Genomic DNA, 26,912 nt, shown 5'->3' on the forward strand with positions numbered 1-26,912 from the left:
TTACCGCTAACATTTTTTGACAATGACGTCAAATTTAATTTATTTAATGACAAAACATCTAGGGATAAAAACGATTGAACGTTTGTAGTGATTAGGAACTTCAAGCGGGTACTCGGATCCTTAATGGTCCGGGTACTCGGGTCACAGAAAAAACAGAAGATAAACTTTATATCGATTTCCGATGAAAGATTCGTTGCAACAAAAATTAACTTTACAGGATAAACTTTAACCAAATATCGGTTAAACTTTCTTTTGTTTTTGTATGACAACACATGTGCTTTGGAAAACGCAAAGTTGTCTGCATAAAACTTGATCCCTCTTAAAAATGTCCTGCAACAAATGTTATCATTACTTTATTCTGTGGTTCTTTTTCGGATAATCATAAAATTATCATTAACCTCAGCATTAAATACCCATTTGCCATTTGACTTCGTGGCAATTCAAATTAAATAATTGTCCTGCACTGAGTTAATCGGACCATTTTTTTACTACTTTTAAATGATCAGAAACGTATTTGAATAATAATGATATGTCAATTATTTATACATAAGTCTTAATATTGATTTAATATAAATTTCTCATGTGCTTAAACTTTCTTGACGAATTTTCACCCTTTTCCAATGAATGTTTTTGCTCAAATGCCTATTCATTTTCGAGGTTGAGTGATTATAAGATATTTGTGTACCACAAACCACAAATTCGGCACTTAGCAAATACATCATTTTCATCATCTTTCTCATAATGTGGCCTGACCGGTCTAACTCTTCTCGGCATTTTTACTTGGTTATCAAATAAATCACGATTCTATTTGGATCAAATTCTATCATATTCAGACTGTTTAATTTTGCAATCACAATGACTAGAGATATTATTATAATTTTCTAAACGAAATTGAAGTAGGCGTATTCGAAATTTGAAACCGATTTTAGGAAAAATAAAATTCTGTTTAATTTCAAATGTCACTCAAAATACTGTTCAATATTTTTTAAAACCCACTCGAAAAGTATATTGGTACCCGGGTATTACCCTATTACTCGAGTATCCAGCTATCTAATTATTCGTGTTTTGGCTACATTCCCATCACTGAACGATGGCTTCATTTGAATTGATTTCTTTTAAGAAAATAAATAGGAGATCGTCTTCGGCATCGAAATGACGCCTTTCAATTGGAAATACACATTAAAATGATTTTAGTATATTTATATATTTAATCGATTCAGACATCGTATAAATGATAAAAATCAGATTGAACAGAAATTTGTTAATTCTTTTCGGCATTTTTTTAATCGGATCGAAGTTTTTAAGGTTATGCTCCTATATGTAACAGAAAATTAAAAAATTGTAAATCAGTTATCAAATAAAACAAATTAAATACCAGAGTATCAGAGTCTGTTATGTATTCCCATTTTGAAAAAGTATCAGGTATGTCCGTGAAATAGATGATTATTAAAAAAATACAACTTTAAATTTGTTATTAGAAATAGCCAATTAATATTACGGAGTCACTAAAGCTTTAGATCCTACAAGAATTTAATATAAATATTTATTTAAATCACAAATAATTATGAAATATGATTGGGAAAACGTTTCTCAAAATGATTTTACAACCTTTGAAGGTTACCTTAGATTAGAAAATTCTCCTCAAATTTTAACATATTTTGATAAACGGCTCCATTTATAAAAGGCAATTCTGCTTTAACAGATTTTTCTGAACTTTAAAAACATTTCCAAAAAAATTTCCCTACGCAAAGATTTTTAAATTATGAAAATATGAATATTTTCAAACACGTTTTGATAGCACGTGAAAAATAATTATTCAGAAGGATAAATACTTTTGTGACTGAAATTCATACAAATTTTAAAACTTTTCTAAGCTCCGTATTTTTCAGTCAAAATTAAAGCTTTATGAAAATGTATGCTTAGTTAAAATAAAAATAGAAAAATACAATGTTCAACTTTTCACGAAATAATCTATTATAAAATACTTAAAATCTGACGCTTACATCGTTGACTGTTAATATCACGGTCATGAGACGTGGTCATAGGTGTGATTCGCTACGGTTAAACTCAATATGTTTTTCCAATTTCAGTCTTTAATTTCCCTTCAGAATTGCCTTAAAATAACAAAAACTGAAAACCATATCAAACAGAATTTGTTTACAGTAAGCACTATCCTTTTTGCGATAAATAGTACAATAAACTTGTCAGTAAAAATTAAAGAAGCTATTTCACTTCATAAATCGTTAGTGGGGCATGTAAATAACTCGAAATCAAGATTTCCGGTCCCCACCCCTTGGGAGTTTTGAAAAATGTCCAAAGTTTTTGGATTTGATTTTCCGTGAGAACGGTAAGTCATAGGGAAAAATATGTTCAACAAAAATGTAGATGACAGTATTAGATATAAATTATCTTATAAAGTCGCTGAGTTACAACCACAAATGCACGCAATATTCCGAAAATCGGTTTTGCTGTTTTTGAAAGGAAATAAGTTTTTTTACCATTACGGTAATTCAAAAGTTGTAGAGCAGGAAAATACATTTACGATTAATATATTTTCTTTTCCCTACGATGCACAGTTTCGGAGATATGGCGTATTTAATTTCTAATATTAAGTAGTTTTCTTAATGTAGGAGAAATCGAAAAATTGCAATATTCGTGATATTCATGTTTACTTCTTTCACGAAATCAAGTAACCGACACACTTACTTGTAATTAGTTTTTTTGAATCAATGTAGTGAGTACATTAGGACGAATTTAAAGAATATTAAACTGGATATTCGAGAATATATAGTGTAAATATCATTATACGGGATAATGATCATTCGTAGGCATTGGAATTATTAAATTTATTTTACAAGCGACGTATGGGATAAACGGTTTTTCCTAATAACCAATTTGAATGAAATTAATTTTTATTAAAAGTTTCCGGACTTTTCTATTGATTTGTATTTCTTTTTCGGTGGTTGAACTTATAATATTACATTAATAATAAATCATTTCAAGGCATTAGCTATTTCGTAAATTCAATTCCATTCAAAAGGTTTTTTTCTGCTCTACAACTTTTGAATTACCTAGGTGGTAAAAAAATCTTTTTCTCTGTAGAAAAATATCAAAAACAGATTTTTTGCGACTTTAGTGCCCTCTATTTCGTATATTTGTGGTTGAAGCGCAGCGACTGCACAAGATAATATGTAGATAATACTGCCCTCTAAATTTTTGGTTTGAAATTTTGTTCTCGTTAACTCCGCTAGCTGCGGATATTTTTTCACGAAAAGAAAAGACAAATTTACTATAGTTTTTGAGAAGATAACCTGATATTAGAAATTCAAAGCACCGTATTTCAAAAACTGTTCATCGCAAGAAAAAAAATTTTTAAATTGTTTTTAAAGTTCTTTTTCCCCGCTCTATAATTATTTAATCTTTTCGACCGTAGACATTTTTTTTCGGCTTGAAAAAGAGCAAAAAATGATTTTTTGCAACTTTGGCATCCTATATTTTGTGAGTTTTTGGTTGTAGCGCATCGTCTGCATGAGATAATTTGTTGACAATAGTGTCCTAAACAATTTTCGTTGAAAAAATTGTCCTCTTCAACCTTTCGTTGTCACGGAAAATCGAATGCAAGCAATTTTTGACTTTTTTCACAACCTTCAAGGGCAGAGTTACTGTACTAAAACTTTATCCAATATTGCAATCAGTAAATTCGATGTAAATCAAACTGCGGACACTAATATATTAATTTATGAAGCGAAAGTCTCTTTTACCGACATTTAAACCCGTGTCTAAAATTGAATTATTCTTGCATCGATCTTTCTGATTAAGTAGCTTATTGAACCCTCAAGATTCGTATAGATATTTAACAGAATCTTTCTCAAGTTCTAATATATAGATCTCAATTTATTTGATCTTATCCGAGATCTTGTTGGGTTCTAATTTTAGAAACGTAATTTCTTTAAAATGAAATACAATATTTTTGAAAGGTTTACTTACCTTCATATTCGGTATGTTCTCATTAGTCAAGATTGCAAGATCCTCCGAAGTTAAGGGATCTGCCCCAGCAAGCTGAAGAGGAAATCACAGTGGGGTTTAATGACTTTCAAACCGGTCAAGAACTAAGCCATTCTCAAGTATTCCTCATTGGGTTGCACTCATTATTTTCAGGGAAAATTTTCGTTTTTAAAAAAGCGAGATCAATTACAAAATAAATTCTTTGAAATTTGTTGTTAATAGTAATATTTGAGTGATTGTCTTTAATTTGCCAAGAGTAATTTCTAATATTTAAATTCCAGCGTTAAAGTTTCTTAACTAGGAAGTCGTACAATATTTTCTGTTTCCAAATTGAAAGAATTTTCCACAACAGTAACCCTTTTCCAGCTCGTCCAGAGAATCCCGTACTACTAGATCATAACTTTTTCTAGAATGAAGAGCTTGCTATTTTCCCGTTATAAAAATTTAATTATTTTTCCCCAAGTTTAAGAAAGTAAATTTATTCTCAATAGAATCAACCTTTTTAAATTTAAGGTATTCTTTCACTCTGGACTTTTTAAAACTAGTTTTGTGATAACAGACTTGAATTGATCGTGAAAATGCGGGTTTTTGTGTCAAGAAATTACAAAATTGGTTTTGTTTGTACAAAAATGCACTTCACTTAATTTCACAAAACTATAATCTAATTTTTTCTAATTATTATGTGAGTATATTTAAAAAATTTAATCCGTGAAAATGTTGCAGGGGTGCAATTAATTTCCCTGATTTCAATTTGACACTGAAATCTGAATAACTATAAAACTCTTAGATCCGGTGCTTCACCTTGAAGGAAAGATGTTTTGCTCCGTGTTTTAGAATTCTCAAACAAACGAAGAATTGTTAGGAACTAATTTTATTGAGCACTTTGGGAATCATGACACTATTCAGTTTGTTCGTGAAGTTTCCTTTTCAGTAGTTCATCGTGGACTGACCATTGTGCTTCAGACCACTTACGTATAATTGAAGCATGCCCCTCTTCCTTTAACTCTTTCCTCCCTCCTCTTTAGAAAACTCCCGTCATTTATGTGAATAATGCAAGCAAATCATTTTCAGATTTAGAAATGTCTGATTTTCATCCATTTCTAATACTTGTCAGTTATCTGCCAGATATTTTTATTTTAGACCTTGCGTGGTGGATTTTCTTCAGAAAAGAATATAGAGAAATGCGTCAGTAGTAGATGCTCAATAATCGAGTAAAATAGTTTTAATTGTAAAGAAAACACTTCTTGACGTAAAGACATACATATTTCTTACAGTTAATTTTTCGTCATATTAGTGGCCGAGTAGACTGGTGTAAAACTATACTTATGCAAATTCTTTAAAATTAAAAATTATTGGCAATACAAATTTTAGCTACCATTTAAATTCAAAAAATTGTTCTCTTAATGTGAATAAGTGAATACTTTTATAACTAAATTAGTTAATGAGTGTCCCACTAATAAAGTAGCAATACTTTAACATTTCACTTATAGAGTAATAAAAAAATCATAAATTCGTTATACTAAAGTCAATTAGCGAAAATAGTAATCAATTCTTTAGTAATTTTGGTTAATAATCAATTAGTGAACTTTTCTTATAGATTTATTTTTCGTTATACACTGGTAGACGTAATGTAAATTACTTAATTATTCTGTTTTATCGATTTTCGTGGAATTTTTTTAGATAAGGTGTGTAAATAATAATTCTAATTTCTCCATTCTGAAGCAATAACTTGTAAATCGTTATGTTTGCAGTGGAGGTGACGTAGCCTATGTATGTGGCACAATACGTCAAGTGTTCTCATATAGAATAATTGTATTTTTTATTGAGTTGAAACTTGGGTAAATTATAGTCCTATTGGGCCATATTAATTCACCAAATCATAGGTTTTTTATAAACCGGCTGTCAACACAAAGGGACCTGAAGTTTTTATTTTTATAGGTGCTTTTTCACCTTCACTTTAGTGTAACTTCATTTACGATTATGCGTTTGTACTTTTATGATAGTGTTTTGGAAAACTCTTTTTATATAATTTAGGTCTATCATAATCATTTTTTCCATTATGATTTTTTTTTGCAAATCAAAATTAACATGAATTTTTTGAAAACCCCGTACTTAAATTTTTTCTTTATGAAAAAAATGCTTTTTTACACTCTTAAAAGTCTTGTAGAAGGAAAAGTTGTCAGGAAATAATTTTATGATCAAACTTACGCAGCATCCGGGAACGAATGCTGTTAAATCTAGCTTACATCCATAAATTTACATTTATCTATCATGAGACGAATTTTTGTGTGTATGTATATTATATGTATAATCATAACTTTGATTCATCGAGCGAAAAGATCTCAATTTGCGCACGAAATTATTTCCAGCCCAATTTTTTTAATGACTTAAAAGAATGTAAAAAAGCTATTTTTTAAAAATGAAAAAAATGTTAAAGGATGGTTTCTTCAAAAAATTAATTTTTAAATCTTGATTTCCAAACAAAAAAGTTCCAAATAAAGAAATCATTGTTATGATAGGCTGAAATTACATGAAAAGAGCTTTCCAAAGCACTACACAAAAGTAAAATCGGATAATCCTAAAAGAAGATACATTGACGTTAAGGGCGTTGGTTAAATCCGACTTTGAATTTTTTTTATAGGTACGACACTGACTCAATATATATTTTTTTCTGAAGAATTTGCGAACGAAAGAATGAAAACTTGTCGAATATCCGGGTTTTTGCAAAATCCTCGGATCAATAAAATGTTGAAAAATTAAACCTTTTGTTAAGGAAACCATTATTTTTACGACAAATATGAATTTTGCGAAAAATAAAAATCAGCGGGTAGCAGATGATTATAGCATTCGAATGGTTAGAATCGTTTGCAAATTTATTTTTTTACTGAAAATTCTGACATAGAAAAATTCTGGACAGATACAAAGTTTTCGAAGGACCACGAACTGATGATGGTGACCCTAAATTTTGCGAAATAGGTCGCGAAATGGAGAAATAAAGGGAATAAACTGACATGCCATGTGCGTGTGTGTTGTAACTGTAGTTGTAAGCCTACTACCCGCTGATTCCTATCATTCGCAAAATGCATATTTATTGTGAAAATAATGATTTTCTCAACAAAAGGTCCGATTTTTCAACATTTTATTGATCCGAGGATGCAAACTCCAGTTAAAAAAAAAAAGAATGCAAGGACCAAATTTGGACAACAACGAAAAACAAAAACAAAAAATCCTATTGTAATCTGAAAAAATAAAAAAAAAATAAAAATTTCGGACAAAAATAAAAGAGAGGAAAGAAAAATGAGAAAGCAGCCAACCACATCCCCTTCCTTCTTTTTTCTTTCTTTTGTCTTTTTTATTTTTATTATCATCAAATTGCAATAAAATAACATTCAAAATAAAAATTTAAAATAACATAAAATTGCATTAACAACGTTTCGGTACGCGTGTAGTACCCTTATCAAGGCAAGACAAATTTCAAAGGTAGAAATTGACAGCACCCACGAACAGGTGCTCTCTCTTTGATACCTGAGAATCGAATCAAGGTCATTAGGCCAATCTGTTGTAAACACAATATAAATATCTGTCACAGACAGATATTAAAATTCCTGATTCAGTTACAGTTATTCTCAGATTAGGCCAAGGTTTTAGTAACCACGTGATAAAAAGTGAGGCAAAACTAATGATGCAAATAGTAAAAGATGTTGAATTAAATATACACAAAATTCCTATTTTGGATTGATAGGATTTCCGAAACAAGATGTTACACTTGTCAAAGAGCTTTGTTGATAAAAATGGCTTGCATATCAGTAATATTGATCGTAAAGTTTCTAAAGGTTTCAAGATGACGATAGAGTTTCTTAGAAACAACCCTGATATATTTTGCACGATTGCTGATAAAGGCAGTATTACTCTTTGTATGAAAAAATCGGATTATATTAGGGATATGGAGAATTTACTTTCTGATCATGGTAATTTTGAATTCTTAAAGATGTTATGGTTTGAAAAAATTGCACAAAGATGGCTATCCCTTAAGAATAGTTATTTCAACTATTAATACTCTCACCAAATTTTTAGAACAGAATTTCAATTTGATTCTCAAAGACTCTATCACAACTTCTGAATATAATGTAAAAAATAGCTGGGAATTTAAAAAAGTATTATTCAAAAAACGGTTCCGGATGTCCATATAATGATTTCTTTGGATGTTATTGCAATGTGGCCGAGTATACCCCTTGAATTAGTAAAACAGGCAATTCTAAATAGATGGGCTAATATAAAAACTGGTACTCGATTATGTTAAAAACATTTTATCGGAGGGATATTTTTTATTATGGAGTCATCTTATTTTTAATTTAATTAATCCTTTTATAGACAGAGGTCTGGTACTCCCATAGGTTCAGTCATTTCTCCGATTTTAGCAGAAATAGTGATGAAAGATTTTGAGATTTTTGCTTTTGGGAAATTAGATTTTGTTTTGCCTTTTTATTTTCTGTTTGTCGACGGTACCTTATTATGTGTTTCTCTAGCAAAGTTGCAGATTGTCATCGATACTTTTAATAGTTTTCATCCAAAACTTCAATTTAATCATGAAATAGAACAGGATAATAGAATCAGTTTTTTCGGCATAGAAGTAATTAAGAGTTTGTGATGGTAATATTATTACCCATTGGTATAGAAAAAGTGCATATTCAGGTAGAATTTTAAATTTCCTTTCTGCTTATCCCTTTCAAAACAAAATCGCAATAATCGAAAACTTACTTGGAAGAGGTCTAGGTTTGTCCCATTTTTCATTTCACACCAGAAATTTGAATATTATAAGGAATATACTTTTTCTGAATCAACAAAAGTTAATGGAGAAACATATTGCAATTAGAGTTCAACAAATCAAAAACAGAGTAATATTTTACCCGCAGATAATCAGAAAGAGTTAAAGGAATATAGTTCTTTTAATACTTTTGTTCTTCCATTTTTTTTGGTCAAATTTCTGAAAATATTGAACTTATGTTAAAAAATTTTACATTCATACTATTTTCCGTATGCCATTTAAAATGGATTCAGTGATAAATTTTTGCAAAGATCCTTTGGATAATTTTGAAAAGGATGGTGTTGTCTATAAGATCACTTGCAGATCTGTAAGATGAATTACGTGGGACAGACTGGCAGACTGGTTCGTTCGCTACGCTGTTATAGGAGTGTTCTTGCCAGACATACAAAGGCATTTGTTGATGTTGACCATGAGTTTGACTGGGATAATGTTCAAATTTTGCATAGTGAAAGTAATGCGAGAAAGAGGGAATTCATAGAAATGCTTTATATTAAAAAACAAAAAAGTTATCTATTAATTTAAAAACCGATTTGGATGGGTTGAACAAAAGTTATGCTAATATGATTAATTACATATAACGTAGCTGTTTCATGAATTCTATTTTTCTTTTACTTTCTCTATTTCTGATGTAATTGTGACAGATATTTATATTGTGTTTACAACAGATTGGCCTACTGACCCTCATTCGATTCTCAGGTATCAAAGAGAGAGTACCTGTTCGTGGGTCCTGCCAATTTCTACCTTTTAAAATTTTCTTGCCTTGATAAGGGTACTGTACGAGTACCGAAACGTTGGTAATGCAATTTTATTTATATATTTTTTATTTTAAATGTTATTTTATTGTAATTTGATGATAATAAACATAAAAAAGACGGAATATAGAAAAAAGGAAGGAAGGGAATGTGGTTGGCTGCCTTCTCATTTTTCTTTCCTCGTTTATTTATTTATTTTTTTTTATTTTTGTTAGAAATTTTATTATTTTATTTTTTCAAATCTAATTTAAATTTCTTACATTTTTTTTCATCCGAGGATCTCGCAAAACCCCAGACATTCGACAAGTTTTCTTTCTTTCGTTCGCAAATCCTTCGGTAAAATATATATTGAGTCAGTGTCGTACCTATCAAAAAAATTCAATGTGGGATTTAACCAACGCCCTTAACGTCAATGTAACTTCTTTTAGGATTATCCGATTTTACTTTTGTTATAGTGCTTTGGAAAGCAATTTTTATGTAATTTCAGCCTATCATAACAATGATTTGTTTATTTTAAACTTTTTTGTTTGGAAATCAGGATTTAAAAATTAATTTTTTGAAGAAACCATCCTTTAAAAGTTTTTTTTCTTTTTCAAAAATAGCTTTTTTACATTATTTGAAGTCATTAAAAAAAATTGGGCTGGAAATAATTTCATGGGAAAATTAAAATTCTTACGCTCAATGGGTCTAAGTTATGATTAGCCTAGCTATTGAAAGTGTATACGACACAGTCGAAACTTTTCAAACTTTAAGGCTTCATATAGACTTTTTTCTCAAATTGGATGCATTCATTCTTAAATTCATTCTCTAATTTGATTTTTCGTAATTGAAATTAACATTGTATTCACTCTAAACTTACACTGTTCGAACATTTATCTGCATCCGATGAGTCGGGCTAAATGTACAGATTTAAAGTTGTTGAAAAAATTAAAATATTATTTTCCATTTTTTTTCAAACGGGGTGGTAATCAAGCTATTTCCCAAGTGTCACTTTTTTCATTGAAACAGCCTTTAAAGCGTTTCACAGTGGAGAAACATTTGCCAACTTATAGAGATCCTCAAGGGTGAAATGAGACACGGGTTACTGTAATTCTGAGTGGTACCACTGTACCACTCAAATTAAATTAATTAATTAATTAAGGCTTAAATTAATTTTTACTTCTCAATGATAATTAAATATATGATGTATGATAAATTCCTCAAAATTGGTGCCGTGAAAAGGGGGTTTGGCACACCGAAAATATTCGGTGAACTTAGAATAGTTGGCCGGGTGGCTGTGGTTTAAATAAAAAGTTGCCTAATTAGAATTTTAAAGCGCTGACCATTTGCATAAATGAATTTGACCGTGTGCCTAGACACTACCAATATTAAAATAAAAAACATAATAACTGCAAAAGCTACTTCTCATTCCATAATAATCTTTTAGACTTTAAATAACAATCTGCTTATATTATTCAAGTAATAATTATGATCTTAAGCATGTTATCTAGTAGATCAACAATTTAATCACGAGCCAACCAAAAGATTTATCCAAATATTTTCAAAAAAGAAATTCTATTATTTATTGCAGATAAGTGATTACACATCTCATCCCTAGGTGTTGATCTGAAATTGGATCAAATCGACCAGCAAATTATTCGTAAGTCTCACTCATAGCCTTACTTGACGAAGGAAAGTCGATGAAAAAATGATGGCATTTTCTCGGTGGACTGGTTCAGACTGATAATTGCGGGTAAAAGATGAAGAGACAAAACAGGAGTGACTACTTCTCCGTTAAAGTAAACTGTACTCGCGTGCACTTGTTGCTAAAATGTCGACGTTTCTGCTGAAATAAAACAGGAAACGATTCTTATCCGTGGCGTCTACTATTAAACGTATCAGAGTTAACACATAATATAGGTACCACGTTAGTTTTTATGCTCATCGCTCCGCAGAAAGCTTAACATTCTAAACTGCACCACTGCTCTCAAATTTACTTCTCGATTTACTAGGTAAACTGAACCAGTACAGTATGTGCATGGATTAAGATTAAAAATATCGACGACAACTTGTCCCGCGAAAATAAAACTCTTACCTAAAGTAATATCTTCTTTTAAATGCAAGGATTTTTAGCACACGAATTACACTAGAATATCTTATATTTTCATTTGAACCAGATGTTCCTAAAGTAGATGTCAAATCTTTGAAATGTTTGTAAATGTCTTCTTGTTTCATGTGCCTGACTACTTATTCTTAAGAACCGTGAATCGCCGCTATTATGGCTCATTTTGGGGTAGATATGGGACAACATTTATGCTGTATAAGTCCGTCGAATTTAACTTTTTACAAGTAGAACTTTTTGTACATCTTATAGACCATATTCGTATGATATACAACAAAATAATAAGAACTCAGGTTATCAAAACGTTGCGAACAGTTTACAACTACATTATATAACAAATGAAAACTACCCACTGTACAACGATTTGATGTGATTTTCTAGCGCAATTTGATGGTTGGGAATGTTGTGTAAAATCACACAAGTAAAACTAAAAATTTCTATGGGACAATGCCCTAAGCTTAGGACTTACGTTAATGTATGCTTTTTCCGAATACAGCCGTTTTTATCATTCCTAAAGATAGAAAAATAAGTTAATAATCGTTTGCCCAATTCCAATTTCAAGACATTAACAGCTTTTAATATGTCCCCAGATTTCGATTTAATCGTTAGTCATCGTATCTAGGGACACATGCTGTTATTTGTTCAGTTAAAAAAGTAGTTTTCCACATTTGAAACATATAACAAATTAATCTTGACTATAATTTTACAATGTACTAATGTGAAAAACGGTCAAAAATGTAAATGAAATCCAGAATTCACAAATTTTACGAAGCTACCAAAACCGTACATCTTCGTAATTTCATCGTCTCCCAGATTTTTTTTCCGGGCAGGTAGACTTTTTATAAGTTGAGGTTGAAAATATTGTCCATAAAAACTGATTCGTCCTTGCAAATTCAAAGTTTAAACAAATGAACATCAAGGAAGTAACCTTTAAAAATAGTATATTTCGAGTAGTCTTCGAGTTCGTGCTAGGCCTTTACACTCGCAGTGATCGTCCGACCGTGGGACCTCGTGTATCGAATAACATTTTTCTATACAACTTACAATGCAAAACCTGAGATTGCTTACCATTTAAACTTTAAAGGCATCGAATATAACCTCACTGACCTAATACGATGTTAAAATAGTATCTGTTTATGGCGCTAGATGGCACTAGTAGTAAAAGTGGTGAGCAAAAGAAGGATCGGGGACCATAAGGGGCTAAACCTCATTCGGAAAATTGGTCAAAAGAACGGAAAAACTATATCAGTTGTTATTCCTATGTAATTTTTTGTTAACGTTAACGAAACTGAAAAAAAATAGTACATAATCTACAACATACTAAGGTTTCAGAGCAATGTTTGGAATATTTTTCCAACTTTAGCTCTTAAAGTTTTCCAGGGGCTATCCTAAGAGGTATTCGGTGAACATAAAGGGCTAACCCTTAAACCACGCCTACATTACTGATCCATTTAACATACGATTGACACTTTTTCTTATTTTTGAACGCGAAAAACCGACTTGGAGGAATGATTCTTTTTTTAAACTGCTTCAAAAACTCTCTGTAGCAGTAACAGTAGTGCAATTCGTATATATTTGTATTAATTAATTATGTAAAAACAAAACCAAAAAAAAAGAGGAATATTCACTTACATCACTTATTGATAAACAGTTGGCTCTTGTATGCAGTTTTTACTGTCAAATAAGCGCAAAAACTTGTTCACAATATTCATATGTGCCTTTAGAAAGGACAGCTGGTACAGCAGACTTGTATTCTTGTTTTTATACTCCGCGTGACTCACAAAAAATCCTGATTCTCCATAAGACTCTGTACGGAGTTAGACCGTTTTTGTCTCTGAGTGACTCTTGGGATAGCCCTTTTGGGAACTTTTTTATTTTATTAAAAATAATACAATTCAATGTTTTCACTTTCAGAAAAAGCACGACACGTATCACGGATTGGACGATACAAAAAGCCAAAAAGGGAACTTTAAAAATTTCTTTAGTTGGCTCCTTATGGTCCCCAACCATTTAAAACGTTTTGGTACCCATGGAGAGCATTTTGCTCAAGGACGTTGGGGATTTTTCACATCATCTTTGGGCACAATGTGGAATCAACCATTTTCGATTTTTCATTTATTAAACGTAGTTAGACGTTGTCTTGTAAAGAATGATAATATTCAAAATGGTCAGCGAAAACATAAAAATATACTTTTAGGATAATTCATATAATTTATTATTGAATTTAAGTATTCATTCTATCTCTTTTTAACAGCTAAAAATAGTTCAATATCAGGTTATTTAAAAAACTTTACAAAAAAAATCTAGATATATTTTATTATTTTTTGTTAACTTTTTTAAATTAGAAAAGAAGTTCCATTTAATTTGGAAAATGTAAAAAAAACTTCATGTACCTTTTAAAAATTTGTTATTCATTTCTATTTAGTCTCCAGGAAATTAGGATTGAAATTGCATAAGACTTTAATGTCTGAGAATCATATACAATTGAATTATTATTGTATACATATATGCATCAAGGAGTTGAGTGAACTCGACAGATTGACGACTCACATGGATTTGCGAGAAGAAAATAAATTACTTAATTAAAAGGAACAGATTGGATCATAAATGCCACCCAAATAAATATAATTTCAAATATTGTAATAGTAAAGGGTAGCTCTTATTTTTTTTATTTTATTATAATTATTATAAAATCGTAATACTTAAGATTCCGATTTTCAAAGCATGCACCTATGAGTATGAGAAAACTACTGGTCTCAGTTAAAATTTAAAATCGTTGTTTAGCATATATATTGAAGTTAATGACAAAGATTCAAAGCTTTCAGTAATATTTTTAATAAAACAAAATATTATATTTTATTCGTTTTTTCCTCGTTTTTTCAGATCTAAATTAAAACTCCAATTTAAAATACATTCCTTAACATTTCTGCCTTCATTTACCTTGAAATTTAACATTTTCACTTTTGTCGTTTATAAACTACCGTTTTCATAAAAAATATCCTTCAACTTATAAAAAGATAATTACTTCAATGTTAAGAAACTATATTTCATGGAAGAGAACTTTTATAGCAACATGAATATCACATTGACCTTATGATAGCTTAGAGAAACCATAAAAATAATGTAAAATTTTTTTTTAATTATTCAAAAATCAAGTTAAAATTAAAAAAAAAAGTTTGCATCAATTCAGATGATGCAAAATTGTTTCACAAATTGGATAAATTTATGGGAATTAACATTATTATTAGCTACCCAGAGCTTATATTATTGAGCTAAATTTGGGTCATGAATTAACCCTTTAATTGGAAAGATCACTTAAATTTTTTTAAGATCCTTATCTTGCCTGCTATTCATTTCATTATTCATTGTTCTACGTAAAAGGCATACTTTAGTGCAGAATATATATGATGACATTTTTTTGAAACTTCTCTTTTTATTTTTATATTCAGTCTAGATTTAAGAAATTTTATAGTGGATATTTAATGAAATTTGTGAGCAATCCAAATTGATATAAAATATCAATTTAATTCAATTGCATATTATGCAATTTAAAAAAAAAGACAACGAACAACATTGTGAAAAAATATCGAAAATGCGAGTTTTTCAGACCTTCATTTTTTAGAAAAGGATTGATTAGTATATTATGTGGCAAGGGCGACAAATTGTTCTATCCCGCACGATTGTGCAGTTTTCCGCTCGAGTGGCAAAAGAAAGTCGCGTTTATCGTGCACTTATGACAAAAAATATGTTGATGTGTTTGATTGAATAACCTGACATAAATATTTTTAAGAAGTTGACTCATTCGAACGTAAACACCGTATCAGTAAAGCAATAAACTTATTCTCTGCGAATTCTTTCACACGAAAAGATACTTCTAGGTACGCTTTTTTCATCTTATTTCCGAATAATACAATATTATACATTATTACCCGTGCAAAAATTTTGGTGGGGCGCCGGTCGGGCCCCGATCGGGAAAAATGTGAACCCGGTAGGGTAATCTGTCTAGCGCCAAACCGTAAATGAAACGCCCTATCCGACAGGGCCCAGATCTGGGCATCCAAAATGGGGGCCCGATCTGGCCCAGATATGGCCCCTTTAGTTTCTCATTTCTATAATTAGTAAAATTTCAAAAGTTTTTGTATCAATATTTTTTCAACTTTGTATTTTACAAAACTTCAATTGTTCAATATTCTACATTATATATCATTATACATTATATCTCATTTTCAATATGCTACATTTCATGATCTGTTTGTATTGCTTGAATTTATCGATAAGAGTTTGCATTTCGAAGAAAACTATCATGCTTTGACAAAAGATGTTCAAATTTAGAGCTATGACACACACACACACACGCACACGAATGAATTTTAATTCTAATTATTGTTGAATCTTCCTAACATTCTTTTGAACTGATTTTTGTTTGACTAATGCACGTGGGGCACGTGGAGTGAGATTTAAAAAGTGAGGTTACTTTTGAGAAAATATAAAAAGCATGTAATCTCTGATGTTATTAATCTGGAAATTCATACATTTGGTATAAGGTAATCTCTATTTTCACAATATCAACAACGAAATATAAAACTTTAAAAAGCTGGAAAACACTTTTTTATTTACATAAATAGTAAATACGCTCAAAATGACGACGCTTTCTCGAATGCATTGCTAAAATTCTTCAGAAGATAAAAATTAATTGCCATGTTGATTCTAGCAAATTAAAGCTTACCTTTGCCTTCATTGCGGATATAAGAAATCTCACCAACAATTCTGTGACTTCGAACTCGCAATATACTTTTTGTTTTTGGCATTTTAAGTTCGATGAAAGAAAAACAATAGCACGGTTATAACAGAAAACTTGCAATAATCTTGTCTAACCTAACCCGACCCGACGTGGTTCTGACGCGAGCCACACCATCTGCCCCCTTGCAGCCACATGTGGAAAATCTGATCGGGCTCAGATCGGAACTCAGGAATAAGTTGGACAATTTCTGCACGGGTAGTAAAGGAAATAACCAATTATTACTAACTTTATCCCGCAAGAAAGAATTCACGAATCATATAAGCTTATTGCTTTGTTCATATCTCGTTTATGTACAGGCGAATCAACTTCGTTTTAAAAATGTCTGCTAAGATATCAAAATAAATACTTGAACCAATTTTCATCTATATATTTATAATAAACTCTTTTATTTTGTGACTGGATTAATTAAACTTTGTGGAATACATCAATGCTTTTATAGCTTAACTAAATAAAAATTTTTAAATATCGTATGAATAAAATAAAGTAATGGATTTCCGTTAAAAAATCATTTAAAAATGTTAGAAAATAGTTTATTCAGTTATTTATAATAAAATAAAAAGTACAATGTTAAAAGTCAAAATATGCTCTCTAAATTTGAATCATGGCTATCAATTTGCGTTGTGAATACGTGAAAATTCTTTCTGATTTGAATCAATGACCTATTTTACATTTAGAGAAGTTGATCTTTAAAACTTCAGATAATTATTGTTTAATTATTATTTTAATAAATTCGCTGTTTGTGAACTTTTTGAAAAATGGAGGCACTTTTTTGGAAATTTGTTTTAATTGGTTCATCAGTGATATTTAGGAGCAGTACATTAAAATTTCATGAAAAATGAGGTGTTATAAAGAAATGGCATACACTTATTCACTATTTATGCCATTTTTTTTAAATTTGAGTTGCTTTCTTCCGAAGTCCGTTTCAGTTGGTTTACCAGTGGCATCGGAGCAGTATATTCACATTTTATAAAAAATAGTTTTTTTTTTAAAACAAACGTCATAAACAAATTCACTTTTTGTACAATTTTTTAAAGTTTCAGTTACTTTCTTCTGAAAATTTCTCTTAATTCGTTCTCCAGTGATATTTTGGAGTAATTTGCATGAACATTTGATGAAAAATGTGATTATTATAAGCAAATGGCATAAACAAATTCGCTGTTCGTGCAATTTTTTGAAGTTTAAGCTACTTTTTTGAAAGATTGTTTCAATTGATTTTCCAGTGATATCTTGGGAGTATAGTTTCTTGACATTTTATGAAAATGTAATCTCTATACGTAAACAATCGGCATAAACAAATTTTCGGAAATTTGTTCGTATTAGTTTTCTAGCGATATTCCGGGACATTAAATTGACGTTTCATGGAAAATGTGATTTTTATAAACAAATTTGCAATGTGAGCCAATTAAAAGCTGTTTTACGCCTTCTAGGGTATCTTCTGCTCATATCATAATGTGAAGATTAAAAATATGGATCGACTTTAATTGAAGAAGAAGAAGAGCTCCTATAGCAGAAATAAAAAGGTCTGGCCAAAAAGGGTTTGGATAATATTATCATGTTACGCTCCTGCATACAACTTTTAATTGACCTACATTGCGAATATGCTTATAACAACTACATTCATAAAAATGGCAATGCACTGCTCAGTAATATCACTGTCAAACCAAATAAAACAGTTTACAAAGAAGTACACAGAAAAAACTAAGAATGGATTTTGTTTCAGGAAATTTTTTGGAGCGATACAGTTTTGTTTAGCCAACTTCGCGTCTCTCAAAAAACATGTGTTTTTCATAGAAAAATAAAAGAAAGTTTAACCGATATTTGTGTAAAGTTTACCCTAAGCTGTGAAGTTAATTTTTGTTGCAGAGAATCTTTCGTCGGAAATCGATGTAAAGTTTATCTTCTGTTTTTTGTATTTGGTTAATGGGCTGCTTATTTACAGTTTTTGTCGTCAAATTAGTTCTCTTTGAACGGAAAAAATATCACTATTTTTTAACGTGAAACATTTTTTCACTTAGTACATATGCGACTTCAAAATAGTAAAAACATCTATGTATAAAATTATAGCATCATTAAAAGTTATAAAGTTTCTGTAAACGAAACAAGAAAATAGATGAGTAAGGCTTTTTTAAACAAGTGTGCCACTAACCAAATTCAAAAAAAATTTAATATTTTTGTTTATATTTACAAAGCATTGTAATTTGATAAAAAATGAATTTATTCCAAAATATGATTTTATATTATTTATTATATCGAAAATTGTGTACGTGAAAAATGGAAAAAATTGTTTCATACATGGAAAACATTTTGTTTATAGTGAAATTCGGATTACGGAGTTGTTACGTAGAAATGAAGGGGACGTTTGCTGATATTAAGGTAGCGTTACAAAGGGGATAAAGGATCCATAAATCGTGCAAAAAAGCGTTTCGCTTTTAACATAACGTTATATAGATAAACTCTTAAAGAAGCAAATGGTCAATGGTTAAGGGCATGTGATACTTAGAAAATTTTCGATTTTACCAGTTTTAGGTTCCCCCGGCTTTTTTTCTAGAATAATAAATATTTTGTCTTAAAAATTTGGGAAATGATAGCGCATATGCTAACGGACGTCCCCACACACTTTTTTGTAGGTTAATTCAAAAAAGTTTTAATTTAGCAAAATGTGATTAATTTGCATAGAGCTTGGGAATAAGTATCGATTTTTTCAGTGTTAGATTCCTCCGGCTTTTTTCCTAGGATAAGAAATATTTTGTCGTCAAAATATGGGAAATGATAGCGAGCATGCTAACGGACGTCCCCGCACACTTTTTTTGTGTTTATTTAAAAAAAAAAAATTATTTTGCTAACAACGTGTGTATATTTCGAGGTTATGTGTGTGACAATTCTCCTGAGCGTTACTTCCAAACTACACAATATTTTTGGCCGAAAATTTTGGACTTACAAATAAACATAGTAACTAATCTCCTGGAACTAACCTTGTTTGCAGGCAATTAAAAAAGTTTATTTCATCAATAATTTTCAAATTATCGGAAAGGCAGAGACGAAAAACGACGTAACCTCAAAATAATGCATAACATTGTTATTTGGCACAATAAATTTTTTTTGTTATTATCCCTCAAAAAAGAGTCCCGGGACGCCCGTTATGATATTTTATAGCATCTCCGAATTCAGTTTTTAAACATTTTAATTTTTATGGGAAAAAGCCGGGGGAACTGTACCCAATTGACCACACGACAAAGTACCACATGCCCGTAATGCAATAAATTCAGGTAAAATAACTTATACAAAAATAAACGATTAAAACAAATAATTGGTTAAAGAATTAATCACCTGAAGTGCGGAAATGAGCGCGTTCACGAACATAAAAACATGTAATCATTTACACACTTAAGGTTAATAATTCTTTAACCAATTATTAATTTTTATCGTTTATTTATTAGCTGCTTCAGATCTGCATTTATTAAATTATTCATTGGCTGATTAAACGGTTTTTGTTCGTTTGGCATTTGTTAAATGATTACTTGGTTTAAGCGTACACTGTAAAAAATGTTATTATTTATTTTAATTTTCCGAATCGTAGAATATTGATCAATTTATTTTCAATTCTATAAAAACACTGTTATGATATACCCTAAATAAAGTACCATGTAGAGACTTTCTTTAAAAACAATTTTTTATGAAAAGGAGCTTCACCTTTTAATGCAAATTTCAAGCTAAGAAATTAAATTAAGTAGTTTGAACATTTTAGAATGCGTCCAAAAATTCGAATTAAGTATGTTTCGGTTATTTTTTAACTACATCAAAAAATTGGAATACATTTTGAAAAAGACCTCGTCTAGTCGTCCCGAAAAATTGGGGGAGTTGGAAAAGTGAATGGACTAGTCCCCAAAATTTGGGACGACTAGCCAAGCTTATGAAAAATATTTGACTAGTCATTCCGAATTTTGGGACGACGAGACAATTCGTTTGTAAACAAAATCAAACCTTTGTTCAGCCCTCATGGACGATCTTGAAATTAAGCACACTCGGGAGTGTCACAATTTGATGCCAAGTACGAGTCATTCAAGTATTGAAGAAAATTTCATGGTCAATGATCTATGCCAACGTCTCTTAAAAAACCTTGTTTTTTCTTTCCTGATTAAAATCCTCTCACAGACACCACTTGTCACTTTATAATCTTCACAGCAAAATAACTCACTTTCGAGGTTCGTGAGACGCGACCTTCAAAGTGTATTTATTATTTTTCTGATCTTCTCTAAAATTAATAATATTTATCAATCGAAGATCGACTACAAAACGTACGAAGGAAGGCTGAATCAATCCCACGAATGCCAGAAATGATTGTGCATCTAACTTGGATCGAGTTCAAGAGTGCTCGGCAGACAAATCGTTTATAGGTGTGCAATTTTGCATTATTATACTATTAGAATGCGACACGCCAGTCAAAATTATACTCCTTCTCCAAGCGAAAGTTCCGCTGGAACTTAATAGAGGGTCGTATCTATTTCTGTATCCTCTGTCTCAGTGGAGGGGACATATTTTATTTTTATTTCAGTGATTTATCATTACCATTTTGAATATCTAGATTCTAGAGGATTTATGGGGAGAAAAATATTGACTTATCGAGTTATATAGGACACCGCCGAAACTTTAATGTTGCCGACACCATCCTACTGGCACACTTTTTTAAAATAACAACTTAAACTTCTACAAATGTGGGCTATTTAAATAAATTTTCTCTGAAATAAGTCAATTTATTGGATTATTTCAGTTATTTGTTATTCGAGGTTCTTAAAAAGTAAATACATTTAAATTTGAACGCAAGTAATCAGTGAATTAAACTGAGCACCGCTGAATTGAACAGAATTCTATTTAAATCCACTTAATCATAAAATTTTCGACTCTAAAGGATCTCAACATTTTTTAACAACGAATGCGTTTGAGATATTTTTGAAAGCTTAACTTTTAGACAAAGACACATTTAGAAAAATCTGTGTGTACCCGGTAAAAAAGTTCAGCATATCTTGTTAAAAGTATTTGTTTTCCCTTTGATACAGATTTAGGTAACACTGAATTGAGTTCAAAAATGTATTTTACTCTAAAACATCTCTAAACATGTAAAAGCAACAAATGTTTTTGTGCAATTTTTGAAGTTGTATTAACATTTAATATTATTTGTCACATTCATATAGGTACTTGTCAGAAAATTTCTTTGTAAATTCTGCAAATTTTAAAGCAAGTATTTGTAAATTAGCATCATTTTTTTACTGCAGCTGCAAAAGTAAGTTTTTTAGAAATAAAATTTTTTAACTGAACTCTGAGAAAATATTTTGGTTGAATCAACAAAATCATTTTTTTAGTATTTGTAGCACCAACTTTTGTTGTTATTTGAGAATCTTTTTTGACTCAATTGACTTTTTTGGCTCTGTGACACTTTTATTGAGCCAAGAACAAATACACCAACCTTTAAATTTTCAAGTTTAAATAAATCAATTTAAATTTTATCATTAAAAATCGAATAACTCTAAATCTTCTTTTTGAAGCACTCACAATCGAACAATGTAAATATTTATATTATGGGCTTAAAATAAAAAAAGAAGGAACTCAAAATCGAACACAATTAGATCATTTCACTTCATGACCAGCTAACTTCACTTCATTAAGTGCTGAGGAGAAAAAGTACCAAATACATGGAATTTGGTCGATTTTTGCCGTATTTTGTTAAAATCCTCGTAAAAACTAATTTTTTTTATATAAGAAAGGCTTTTCTCTGACAAAAGAAAATAAGTGGATACTTTCAATATTTTTCAAGCTCACCGAAAATCTTATTTAAAAAAAGTTAGCGACACCTTCAAAGGTCAATCAATGTATTCTTTTATAAAATTTAAAAGATCTTCATGTAAAAAAATGTCGAAGACGTGGAAAATTACATCAAATATAGTACTGTTATATTCCCAATATCAAAAAAATTTGCCGCTTATAAGCCATGTAAATAATTTTGTTTGTTTGTATTCCCAGTATTAAAAAAGTTTTCATTATATAAACAAGATAAATAATATATTCTGAAAAATTATAAATAGGTATTGCTAGATCATAAGAGGACATGTAAGGTTCTTCAATAGGCTATTCGATGCGACTAGAAACGCGAACTAATGTCAGAGATACAGTACTTTAGTATTCCTAATATCAAGAACGTTTTTTTTATTTAAAGAGAATAACCAACTTTTTTGGAACTTCATAAATTTGTGCTAGAAGGACAGAAAAGGTTCCACAATAGGTTGATTGATGGGTCACAAAGACGTGAACATACACGTGTTACACAATAACGTTTTGTATTTCGATTATAAAAAAAAAATTCTCATATAAGAATGATGAAAAAATTGCTTTTCATTTTTTTAATTAAAAAAAGAAACATTTCTAATTGGCCGATATAGTTCAGACTCCTATCAGACTTGGACATCAATTAGAGCTACAATTCATCAAAACTGTATGTCCATTGCTTTTCTACTTTTCGAGATATGGTGAAAAGAAAAAATTTACACAGATATGCGGACATTAAAAATAATTACATTTTCAAGTTCCTGGGGTCGAATTATATCGAAATATGTAAAAAAAGTAGATTTAAAAATTTAGGTTATTGAAAACCTCCCTCTATGAGGAAGAAATACGTAACAAAATTTCTATACGGAAAGTAATTTATTTTGTTTAAAAATATATCGAGGTAAATTGTATAAAATACCAAAATATCATAATCTAACGATCAAATTTGGACAGTACACTCTTAAATGACTATATGCAAATTTAAAAAAAAACTGTAATGAAAATAGAAGGAAAAAAGAAACCTCCCTTTCTTCTTTCGTCCTTTTTTGGCTTTACTCTTAGTCTTGTAGTTTTAGTAGTGTTGTCTCTTTTAATTTAGTCTTCAGTGATGATCTTCAAGTCCAATCTCATTGGGGTTCGACTTGTTAGAGTTTTTATTGCTTTGAATCTCGATTAGTGTTAATGTTTTTTGATTCCGATTTATAAAAAAAGGACGAAAAAAAATGAATGAAGGAGATTTACAGAATTAAGGCATTTAACAGACCGCTGTCCAAATGTGATTGTTGTAGTATTTTTTTCCAACATATTTATAGTTAAGAAAAGTATCTCATAAGTAATTTAAAACGATGCTTTAGCAAAAAAATTATTTCGATTTGGCTTTAAATGAATAATTAACAAAATAATAAATAAAAAATAATCCTCTAAGAGGGGCTTCAGTTTGTCATAATAATCTTCTTTGAAATCGTTATTCCATTTTTATTCGTTCTTCGCATTTCTTATATGTACTTGAATTTTATATAATCATGAGCTTGATTAACGACGTCAACTGGGGGAAATGAAAATCTATAGAACTACGTGCCAAGTTTACAAGGAAGTTTCTTGTTATGCTCTAAATGTCTCAACAGCCAGAAATATAAATTCAATCTTACTGCTAGATGCGATGAGAAAAAATAAAGTCATGTATCAGGAAATTCTAAATGCAGATTAGCGTTTTGTGACTCAAGGGCAAATTAATAATATTTATAAATATCCCGGTGTGCCTCGAGTAATTTCAATGCTAAAGGGCTTCCACCTGTCGTTTTGTTGCAATCGATTAAAGGTTCTTTTTTTTATTGATATTGTGAACATTTCATTGCACGGAAATTATTTCTTTTAGTTTTACAGGTAACTATGTGTATTTTTATTATCCACTCAAAAAAATTTCTGGTTAAATTAACCAGAATTCCGATTAAATATGCCCTTACGATTTTTCTGGTTAGAGTAACCAGAATTGTGGTTAAATTAACCAGAACTTCTGAGTAGAACAATCAGAATTGTGATTACTTTAACCAGAAAAAATATTTAGGGCATATTTAACAAGACATTTTTTTGAGTGTCACATAAAAACAAGCGTTGCGTGAAATTTGCTAGAAACAAGTTATTTTGAAAAAACTCAATGCCTAATATAAGTATAACTTTCATTTAAGATGTATACAGGCAGTGAGTTAAATTACAAAGACTAAAATAAAAAAATTAAATAAATTTGTCACTAAAAAATAATGTTTGAAGGGCATATCCCCCAAACCGAGGGGCCTTTCACAGGAGAAATCAACATTTTTCCATATTTATAATCGATCCAGAATCAATGGCTCGTTAAAATATTTTTAAGCAACATGTGGAATCGATCAAGAATCAACAAAGATTCAGCTGGACTCAGGCGGAATTAACATGAATCAATCGCAGCTCAATGCGTAGAATCGATTTTCGAGTGAACGCGGGCTCTCGTCCCAAACTATAAGAGATACCAATTTTTATTAAGAATATGTATATACCATCCATATCCCGGTCGTGATACGCGATCATAAGTGTGATTTACTGTGGTTCTACTGGGAATCGGCGTCATTTTTAGATGAGAGTTGCTCCCATTAGGACCATAGGGTGGTTATTTAACCCTTTTTCTTAAATTTTATATATATAATTTGTAATCATTACCGCACGTTAAGATGCTTAGATTTTAATATCTTTCCATAATTCATATAAGAGGTAGAATATTCTACTTTTTACTTTTGCGGGAAGTTCTACACGCTCAAACTCGTATTTAGGCAACTTTAGACAGAGGATGCTCTAAAACAAGAACTTTACAAAAAACGGATTAAAACTAACTTTATGCACCTTTTTAAAAAATTGTTTAGTATGTTCAAGATGTCGAAAGGTATTCAAAATTTAGAGCCAATTTTTTTCTTTTTCATCTCAAAATGATTATCACAGAAATGAGAATAGAAAAACGACAGGTCAGTTTTAGGTTGAAGTTCTCCGAGACACGCCACACGTTTTGTTTTGCTATTTCTTTTATATTATTGGAAAATATATTTGTTTTTTAGTTTGATTTTGTCGAAATTGAAAACTACTCAAGATTTGATGAGGATTAAAAATGAAAAGCTCTAAAATTTGAAATCCTTCTACTAAGAATTATTGAGACTCTATATTTTTTAATTGGGAGATTTTCAAATTAAGGAGCTTGGAATTTTGAGAGCTTTTAATTTTTTACAGATCTGAACTTCAATCTCTTTAAATGTATAGGCTTTATAACTATAACCGAATCTTAAATTGAAAGTTTTTTTTCAATTAAAAAAAAATATTTTTTTACATCCTCATCCTAATGAGAAGGTATTGGTTTTATGTAAAATTTCACTTTGTCAGTTTTCATCAATCTCCACATTTTGAGACCCATTGAATTAGAAAAAACGATTTTTACGAAGGTATTTGTCTGTCTGTCAGTAGTCTGAGGTCTGTATTCTTTAGGCACGATAACTTTCGAAAAATTGATCAGATCGGATTCTGCTTTGGCACACTTTTTTAAGACCGACCAAGAAAGAACAAGTTCGTAAACCAGCTATTTTGGATCAAAAGGAAAAAAGTGAGCGCATTTTCAATATTTTTGAAACCACATTTTTTCAAGATTTCAAAATTTTTTGTACGATTATTCATAGTACTCAGAAATTCAAATAATTTATCCATATTACTTTTTTCTATAAAAAGAAAATGATCAGAGTTATAGCATTTTCAAAATAAAAAAAAAAAAAAAAACATTTTAAGATAAACAACGCATGATAGGGGTCCTCCTCATTTTTTAAATATTATATTATAAATGCAACATTTCATATTATTTTTCTGTTTACTGCTGACAAAATAATAATTGTCTGTTTTGTTTGGTTTAATTTCAGAAAAGTACAGGACCTACTCCAGCATCACTTTTGCAGTTATTCTTCTTGGAATTGGCGTTCCTCTTTGGTGGTATACAACAGCAGTTCCTCGAGTTCCGCTTCCTTATTCCGGAATATCGTCACTTTCTAACCTGGAAACAAAAATCCTGACCAAAATTGTTATTGCTGCGCTTAGTCAAGAACGAGCAGAATTTTTGGCTCAAGAAATAAGAAGCCACTTTGAAAATTCCGGTGCATATTACTTGTATAAATTAAAAATTAAAATGTTGTATGGCAATATATTTGATTGGCAATGAAAAATATCTGAATCGTAAAAAGATTAGTGTTTGAAAAATTAAAATATTTGATTGTATAATTAAAATGTAACAAATTCCATAAATTGCTAATTTTCTAGCGATTCAAATGATAAATTTGAATTATAGCATGTAAATTTTCAAGAATACGAGCATCCAAACATAATATAGTAGTAAATAATCTGAATTGAAAAAATTCTAAAATTATTTTTAATATCAAATTAATTGTTTATCTGAATTGAAGTTACTTCGAAATTTCGAAAAAAGTTTTCTAATGTGAATCAAAAAAGATTTTTATTTAAGGTGGCTTGGGCGCTTTTTAAAAAAATCACAGGCAGTTCTGAAAATTTGATATTATCGAAAGAAAATATACTAGATCACTTTGCAAAAAAGAA

At 30.2% G+C, this 26,912-nt stretch overlaps 1 protein-coding gene across 1 annotated transcript in view; it reads right to left on the reverse strand.

Annotated features, from left to right (window-relative positions):
• Nucleotides 1–26,912, reverse strand: part of LOC117176608 — an 88,845-nt gene that overhangs the window by 31,019 nt on the left and 30,914 nt on the right. Inside the window, exon 15 of the mRNA XM_033366862.1 lies at nucleotides 3,988–4,059. Coding sequence (XP_033222753.1) covers nucleotides 3,988–4,059 — 72 coding nt within the window. The remainder of the gene's footprint in view (nucleotides 1–3,987; nucleotides 4,060–26,912) is intronic.

This window comes from Belonocnema kinseyi, chromosome 7 (genome assembly GCF_010883055.1).
Source record: "Belonocnema kinseyi isolate 2016_QV_RU_SX_M_011 chromosome 7, B_treatae_v1, whole genome shotgun sequence".
Taxonomy (NCBI): Eukaryota; Metazoa; Arthropoda; class Insecta; order Hymenoptera; family Cynipidae; genus Belonocnema; species Belonocnema kinseyi.